Raw genomic sequence first — 9,162 nt, 5'->3', positions numbered from 1 at the left:
TTTCTTCCGGGTGTTGTTGGTGCTCCCTCTCCTGGCAAAGCCGCCAGCTATGGTTTCGATAACTTCTCGGTTACCTCTTCTATCAGTCCTAGGCTGTCGGTCGTCTCTGTGATCTCCATCATTTCGACCGCGCTGTGGTGACCTTGTTCGCCTAGGGGGTTCCGTTGGGTCTCGGCCGTTCCTGACGAATCGGCGGAGGTGCCCAACCTGGATAAGTTCCTCGATCTTATCCTTTAGAGCCTGACACTCCTCGGTCGAGTGCCCGTTGTTTTGATGGTACCGACACTGCTTTCTTCGGTCGACATTATTTGGGTTGGCCACTTTCCTTGGAGGAGGGATCAACTCGGCGTTGAGAGCATCGTCCAGAATTCTTCCCCTCTCGGCCCCAGTTGTCTTTGCGTCGGTCGTTCCTTTGACTCGGTCGGCCTTGGAGGTCTTTCTCCTCCTTGTTCTTATCTCCACTGGCCTCGACACGGGCCTAGTTACGGAACTCTCTGATTTCTTCCAGCTGCATGTACTTACCAGCTCTCTTTCTCAGCTTGTCCAGCCTATCGGCCGGTTGCATGCACAGGTTGTCAGCAAAGGGCCCTAGACGTAGGGTTGTCATCATGTGATGCATGGCAACGTCCGGGCTCAGATTCTGGATGCTCATTGCCACCTTGCTGAACCTGTCAACAAAGGTTCTCAAGGACTCTCCCTTCTTCTGGCGGATGCCCACCAGGGCGATGGATGTCAGGTGGCGCGGCCGGCTGGTGGCGAACTGGGTCTCAAACTTCGCCACAAGTGAGGCAAAACTGTCAATGGAGTTGGGTAAGAGCTTGGTGAACCAACTAAGGGTTGCTCCCTTCAAAGACGTAGGAAACACTCGGCATAACACTGCGTCATCCGAGGTATAGACACACATGTGGGTAGTGTATGCATCAATATGCTCGTCCGGGTCGGTAGACCCGTCATATCGGTCTCGGTTGAAACCCTTCCACTTGTCTGGTAGTGGGACTTCAAAGATAGTGTTGGTAAAAGGATGTCGGCGGGTCGAGTCGGTCGTAACGGTTGTCTGAGCGGACCGGACCCAGCATGACTTGTCGTCCATCTCAGTCTCCCGGGGAGGGAGTCTGTCTCTCGCCCCTTCGGCGGCCCTGGGTTGGGAGGAGAGGTCTAGGACCTGCCGAGCTTCTTTTTCATCTCTTCGTTCTCCCTGTGGGGAACCTGCAGCTCCTGCTCCTTCTTTTGAGCGGTCTCCTCGGTCTTTCTCTTCAAGTTTTCTATGCAAGTAACGCATGTCCCTCTAGCTATACATATCACAATGCTTCTATTATTCCTAAAAAGAAATTAAATAAAAATACTGAAAGATAACTTTTTTTTATTAGTAAGTAATAAAATTAAATAGACCCACTTCAGGGGTGGTTTAACCCTTATACAAAGTAGTGAGTTCAAAGAGTATCCTTCGATATACATATCAAACCACAATATAACCTCCTACTGTCTACCCAACACTACCAACTAAATTAGAAATAGAAATATCAAGGTTCAACCACAACTCTTCTACCCTTGTTGTCATTCTTCTCATCATTTTATAACCACAACTCTTCTACCCTTGTTGTCATTCTTCTCATCATTTTATAACCACAACTCTTCTATCCTTGTTGTCATTCTTCTCATCATTTTATTATCTAGTAAACTCATTTTCATGATTCAGGAATATACTATGATTTCAACAATATATTGATGAATGTAATTAGGGTGAAAACTAAATCTATCAAAATTTTATTCAAATAAAAACTTATTACTCTATTTTATTTTCGAAATATTTTTAAAAAGATAAATATGAGAAATTAAATCATTTCTTAAGTTAATGTGATTTTTTAAATATTAATAGGTGAAATATTTAATTTTGAAAAAAATTTATTGATGAATCATGGTATAAAATTATATCGGTTGATTGAAAAAATAATTATTATGATTATAATAATATTAAATTGATTAAAAATGGATTTTTTCTTATTATGATTTTAAAATATAAAAATGTGATGTGAATTTGGTTGTGAGCAGTTTGTATTACTATTTTTTATTTATTTTGTTTCTAAAATAAAGGGTAATTTATATGAATACATTGAAGATTGTATTAATATGGTTATCAACAACAATAATTTTCCATTATATATATGAATAGTTTTTAGAAGAATTTTAATACACAGAAAACAATTGCTCGTATTTTCTTCTCTTATTGTTTGAGTTTGAAAGTGGGTGAGATATAGTGATAGAATAAAATAAATATGGCAATAGCAGCAAAAACACGTTTACCACTCCTTTCTTGCATTCTGGTCATCGTTTTATTTTTAGGTAAATTGAGTTTCATACTGGAGAAACTAAAAACGTTTGGTTATACTCTTTGTTGTTATAAGTTGCATGCATTAACCATTTTAGATTCAGTTAAAAGTAAATGTGTTGTTGCATGCATGTATTAATGATGAATGTATGTGATTATGGTAGATATTGTGTTGGAATAATGTATAATTGGTGTGTGAAGATATAGGTGGAGCAGAATCAACGATGAAGGAGACTGATGTGAAGGATTTATGTGAATGGATGAGCATAAAAGATATAGAAGAAAAGGATGTGTATTGTTGTTCTGACAACCGTGTACGAAGTTGCAACCCAGGAACACAGGACGACAAACATTGTAATTCTCTTTGTCTAAACCATCCCTGTGGAAAAGGTGGTCGTTGCAAAATCTTTGGCCATAAAAATCCAAGACACTTTTGCCATTGTTTATGCTAAATCCATGCAACATATCAGATTAGATGATGATGAAGATTCTAAATCTCGATATTATATATATATATATATATATATATATTCACTTTATTTTCACTTATATAAATCAGCCACAAAATATATAATTTTCATTAATGTATAATATATATGAAATGAATTTTTTATATCAAATTATAATTTTACACTCTAAAATTTTTGAAAGTGAATTTTTTGAGAGTGGTAGCTAATGAACGTTCACTATTTTCAAGAAGATCTTTCCTATTTTTAAAGATGCACCCTACAATATGGTGCAAAAAGAACCAAAATAAACTATTTTAGTCCCCATAATATGAGACAAATATTTAAAAAAAAAACTATATAAAAAAAAGTCAAAATCCGATTTAATTTATTGTAATTGATTGTTAAATTTGTTTTATTCAACTCTTAAAAAAACAGTATACCACTTTTAAATGTATAAGTTTTAAGTATATAAATTATGCTCCCAATAATTTTATTAAAAAAAATCACATTTAAAAAGTAAAATATTATTATAGTTTATTTTTTTAATATATTTATACCTATTATTGTTGCAATTTTAATAAATATAATATATTTTATAAAACTTAAACATTTTAAACTTACAACAACAACATTTTGTTTTCATTTATTTACGTCTAGTTCTAATGTAATAACACTTATTATAATGGTATACACTAAACATTTTTATCTATTGATTTTGTTTTTCATAAAACAAGTGACACTGTTATAAATAATTAAATAGAAATTAATTTATCGAAAAAATAATTAATTGTTATATTGACTAAATTATATATTATTTTAGAAACTAAAAAAGTTATTGATATCTAAATTTGTATCTAATTATCTACCCGTTATTTAGATTATGAGGTTGGTAGCTAAAACTTTGATAGTTAATTAGATATCAATTTAAAATTTATTTATCAGTAATAGAAACTAATTAAGTCTCTAAAATAGTATCTAATATGGTACATATAACAACTAATCATTTTTTATCTCTAAAATTGATTTTTATTGAATAATTTTCATATAGTGTGTGTCAAATTTATTATACACACATTTATATTTTTTCTACTAATTAAAATCGTATGGACCAAATAAACTTTCATCACAAATGTCATATGCATAGAATTTAGTCAGAATTTGTATATGTCATATACTATTTTTTGAAATTTTCAAAAATCATGAATATGATTAAAGATTTCTTTAAAAAATTTTGAACTCTCCATGTAAACCAAATTCTAAAATAAAAAAATAATTTATCCATTTAAAGTAATATGAAATTAAATTACATACTTCTAATACTCCACTTTTAATTTTATTTATTTTTTATTGATAAAAATATTCATACTTTTGTATTTTTTTTTCATTCAATTGAATATTACCTCATAACTATTAATATGCTCTTTATCTTTCTTATGAGTATGATCTTAGTCCATTTTATGGGAACAGGATGCATGACTGAGTCCACCATGTTCCTATCTCTATGTGCAATCATATTTGTGTTGAAAATGGATGAAGCTTCCTCTCAGCAAGTCTTAGTGTGTGTTTGATGTAGAAAATTGTATTATTTGATATGAAGTTAGTGGTGATGTTATTAGTGGTCATAATAGGTTAGAGTGAGATTAAGGTGACCTTTTGCTTCGTGACCTACTTCATATCCTTAACCAAGGTGGTAAGATCAAGCACAAAAAGTTTTTCAAAACTCTTTTATCAACTACCTTAAGTTTTCTCAAAATCAGGTTACTGCACAAAATTAAATTTATTGATTTGTAAAACAATAGATTTATTTCTGAACTGGTTAATGGTTTTCAAAATTCTGTTACGGCACCAAAGAGTTTGTTGCAACCCGTTGATGAGTTGGAAGTGGTTTTAAAATCAACTTGTGTATTTCATAAAAACAATCCATTTATTTTAATTTCAACTTGTTCTTTTTATAACAGCTTTCAACTATTTTTTGAAAAATTCTTATGAATTGGTTTCTATATAAAGAGAGACACATCTCACATGAAAAATTGACTGATCACGTTTTTGAACACAGATAAAAGAGTTTTCATAGAGAGACAAAAAGCTTTGAATGTTTTCTTGAAAGGTTCTCTCAAAGAATTCAAGTGTGCTTGTTCATTGTGTGCCTTGGTCAAGGGTTGAGGTTTTGTCATTGCTAAACTGCAGAAAAGTGTTGTTGTTTTAGGTTTCTTGCATCTTCTTTTCAAGTGCTTTCTTTCCTTATTCTTTCTTGTGTAAAGGTGGTTGTTGTTCCTGCCGGTTGACTAGATCACCTTTGTACATGTCTACGAGTTGCATTTCAAGGACTCCTTTGCCTTCGTTCCAAAAGGCAAAGGTCTCCTTAGTGTGTCTAAATACTTTGGGACAAAAGTTGCGCTCTGGTGCCCACGCCCATGCAGAGATCTAAACTATAGTACCGTATCGTCCATGGAGTGTCTAAAACACCAGGGTAACTCAGCCCTTATCTTTTTGCATTTGGTGCCCACGACTGAGGAGAGGTCTGCTATTGCAACACCGTATCATCCTCAAGGTGTCTGAAAACACCAAGGTGTAACGTTTTAAACATCAGACGCTGGGGCTAGCTGTTCCTACCTGAGGAGGGGGTGTCCCGAAGGAATCCCTTGACCCCTGCTCAGGGACTAGGCACCCAGATTTTAGCTTGCATCTATCGTCTGATACCGGGGCCAGCTATTCATACCTAAGGAGGGGGCGTCCCGAAGGAATCTCTTAACCCCTGCTCAAGGACTAAGCGCTCGGGTTTTTAACTTATGTCTAGCTGTTCATACCGGAGGAGGGGGCGTCCCGAAGGAATCCGTTAACCCCTGCTCAAGGACTAAGCGCCCGGATTTTAATTCATACTGATATCTGGTACCGGACTAATTGTTCATACTTGAGGAGGGGGCGTCCCGAAGGAATCCTTTAACCCCTGATCAAGGACTAGGCTCCCGAATTTTAACTTACACTAAACATACCTGTTATCTTGCCCTGAACTCGACTTCTGCTCAGTTATCTGGTGGCGACACCTTGTGCTGGCGACGCCCTGTTCTAGTGACACCTTGTCTTGGCATCGCTATCTTGGCGACGCCTTGTCTTAGCGATGCCTATTCTTGGCGACGCTTCATCTTGGCAACGCCTTATCTTGGCATCGCCTTATCTGGGTGACGCCTCTTCTTGGCGACGCCTCATCTTGGAGACGATTCTTCTTGGCGACGACTTGTCTTGGTGGCGCCTCAAGTTTTCGTCTTTGTTTCTTTAACCTTTGATCTTACATTCTAATGAGAGAAAAACTAAAGCGAAAATATCTTAAAGTTCTCTTTTCTTTATTTGGGTGACCTCATTAAAAAACCCCCGGGAGGGAAAAAGAGTGTCCCCTTTACAAACTTCAACTGGAATAACATCGACTGAAATAAAACTTTAAATTCGCCGCATTCCAGCTACGTGGGATGGGGCCCCTTTCTAAAGTCTCTAGCTTATACAAACCATTCCCTTTGGCCTTGGTTATCATGAACGGTCCAGTCCACTTGGGGTGGGCCTGGAACTGTCGCAGCTTCACCTGGGAGCTGTACTGACGCTCCACTCTTCTCTTCAAGGCCTCAGCCTTAATTTTTGCTTCTTCTCTAGCTTTAACTATCAGGTCCAGGTTCACCCTACTTTCTTCGTTGGGCTCTTCCGCCACGAAACCAAGGAAACGAGGCGAGCTCTCGTGGATCTCCACTGGGACCATGGCGTCCGATCCATATACTAAGCTGAAGGGCGTCTCTATGGTGGAGGATTGAGGCGTGGTGTGGTAAGCCCATACAATCCTTGGTACTTCATTTGCGGGCGAGGCCTTTCCATGTGCTCCTTCCATCGGCGAGGCCTCGCCGTTTTTTCCTTCTGCATGTGCGTCTTCTATAGGTGTCGCCCTAAGGTGGCTTCGAGTGGCGTGGACTCTGCGGGCGTCGCCTCTCCCAATGATTCTAATTCTGTAGGTGAATCTGAGACTGGTGGTCGCTCGATCACCATGACTTCGCCTCTCTTTGTTTTTAAACTATTCTCATAGCACTTTCAGGCCTCTTTTTGGTCTGACTTGATGACTATCACCTTGCCACTAAGGTCTGGTAACTTCATCTTCATGTGGCATGTGGAGGACACCGCCCTTAATCTGTTCAAGGCGGGTCTGCCTAACAGAATGTTATAAGATGAGTTGGCGTTAACCACCAAGTACCGGATGCTTTCGGTACGCGACGCCGTTCCATCAGTGAACGTCGTCCTCAGCTCCAAGTAGCCACGTACCTCTACCGGGTTATCTGCAAATCCATACAAGCATCCATTATAGGGTCTCAAGAGGTCAGGGGATAATTGTAGCTTGTTGAAGGTCGTCCAGAACATGACATCTGCGGAACTGCCCTGGTCGACGAGAACCCTATTACCTTTCTTCCCGTCGTGACTACCGAAATGACCACCGGGTCATTGTCATGTGGGACGACATCCCGCTGGTCAGCTCTTGTGAAAACGAGGTCTGACTCCCACGGGTCGTCCGGAAATTCTTCTGCAACCAAGTTTACTGACCTTACGTATTTCTTTCGTTGAGAGGCAGTGGGTCCTCCCCCGGAAAAGCCGTCAGAGATGGTGTGCACTTCTCCGTGAGTTGGGACTTCATGCGCTTGACCTTCCTCTGGCGTTGCCGCGTCTGGGGTTGCAGTTGATCCAGCGAGAAAATCCTTCAAGAAACCATTCTTCACAAGCTCATCCAACTGATATCCCAGCGCCAAACAATTGTTAATATGGTGCCCAAATGCCTCGTGAAATTTGCACCATGATTCCTTGTGAGGTCCTAGTATCTTGTCAGACTTCACTAGTGGCCTCAACCTGTCAGCTATATTGGGCACCACGATGAGGTCTTTGAGTTCCACTACAAAGTTGTGCCTTAGTGGTCTATTTCCCTCTTTCCTCCCTTCTGCCCGACCCCTAGGCTGGGTCCTCCTTGTCTCGTAGGTGCGCTTCCTGTCTGGGTTTCTTCTCTCTGTGGCAGCTTCGTGGACCCTAGCGGGTTGTGTGCGTATCTGCGCCCTTGGTTGCGCAGGTGCAGCAGTCGTGCACTTCTCGTACACCTCGCCCTCTGAGGCAATGTGTTCTACCGCTCGACGCCTTACTTCAGCAAAGGTCTTGGGGCGGCTGCGGTTTAGCGATTTACTAAAAGATCCAGGACACACCCCCTTCCTAAATGTGTACATGATCATGGGCTCGTCTGTGGTACCCACCTTCAACACCTGTGCCCCAAAGCGGCTTATGTACTCTTTCAGGGTTTTCCCTTGGTATTGCTTCACGTCGAAAAGGTCGTACGAAACTGGGGCTGGGGCCCTGTTGGCTAAATACTGCTCTCTGAATAGTCGTGAGAGTTGTGCGAAAGACGTGATGTGACCCTCTGGGAGGCTGACGAACCAATCCATAGCCATCCCAGTCAAAGTGCTCATAAAGAGCTTGCACCTTACAGCATCAGAACCGCCAACCAACATCATCTGTGTGTGGAACGCAGTGAGGTGCGCCTCAGGATCCTCCATCCCTGTGAAGGTTACCTTGGGCCTCGTGAACGTGATGGGGATCGTAGTCTCTAGGATCGCCTGTGAGAATGGTGTTGTGAATTCTCTAGGCGGGGAGTCGGTCTCAGGCGCGTCTACATCGTGCCATCCACGGCGTAACTCCTCGTTGGCACGGTGGAGCTCATCATTTCTCGCCTGAGAAGCTGCGAGGTCCGCCTGCATGCGCTCTTGCTCCGCTTTCGATGCTGCCATTGCTTCCTGCCAGCCTTGCATCATGCCCGCTAGTTGTTGCATGGTCATCTCTTCACTCCTAGAGCGCGCAGGTCTCATCTTCGTGACTTTCTGGAAACCTTCTTAACTTATCTGGGCTTTGAGAACTGGAACTGAAAAACTTGTGTAGTGGGACTGACGTTTTATATCGGCCCCACGGTGGGCGCCAAATGTTCCCGCCGGTTGACCAGGGTCGTCTTTGCGCGTGGCTTGTCCTCACGAGCTAGGGCACCTTCGTTCCGCTCCGTCTGTGAATACCTGAAAAGAAGTGAACAAAGGGGCGCCCTCGCGGCCGTTTGCACTCCGACGATCAAGTCAACTAGCGAGAAACATCAAAGGTGACACACCCTCTCAAGTTGGTCAAAAGCTATCCTGAATAACTAAAACTGTACTGCCCTAATTGTCTTGTGCTCACAGTGGGTGCGCAACAAAAGCAACTAGGGTTGTGTTCTTTGTAAGACTGTGAGAATTAGGTTAAAACTCGGATCCCCTCAAATGACCCAAGGCCCCTTCTTATATGCCTTATGCATTTAAAGCGCATTGAAAGCGTATAAAAATGTTCCTTGGGACGTTC

General features: G+C 40.9%; 2 protein-coding genes across 2 annotated transcripts; both read right to left on the bottom strand.

The window, feature by feature from the left end:
• Positions 1–478: 478 nt before the first annotated feature.
• On the bottom strand, positions 479–1,279 carry LOC137824636 (uncharacterized). Its single transcript, XM_068630301.1, has one exon. The coding sequence runs from the start codon at positions 1,277–1,279 to the stop codon at positions 479–481; it is 801 nt and encodes a 266-aa protein (XP_068486402.1).
• A 5,839-nt stretch (positions 1,280–7,118) lies between these two features.
• On the bottom strand, positions 7,119–8,234 carry LOC137824635 (uncharacterized). Its single transcript, XM_068630300.1, has one exon. The coding sequence runs from the start codon at positions 8,232–8,234 to the stop codon at positions 7,119–7,121; it is 1,116 nt and encodes a 371-aa protein (XP_068486401.1).
• Positions 8,235–9,162: the final 928 nt, after the last annotated feature.

Source organism: Phaseolus vulgaris, chromosome 8, assembly GCF_000499845.2.
Source record: "Phaseolus vulgaris cultivar G19833 chromosome 8, P. vulgaris v2.0, whole genome shotgun sequence".
In the NCBI taxonomy this organism is placed as follows: Eukaryota; Viridiplantae; Streptophyta; class Magnoliopsida; order Fabales; family Fabaceae; genus Phaseolus; species Phaseolus vulgaris.
Note: the sequence above shows the minus strand (reverse complement) of the source record. Positions and strands in the feature narration are given on the sequence as shown.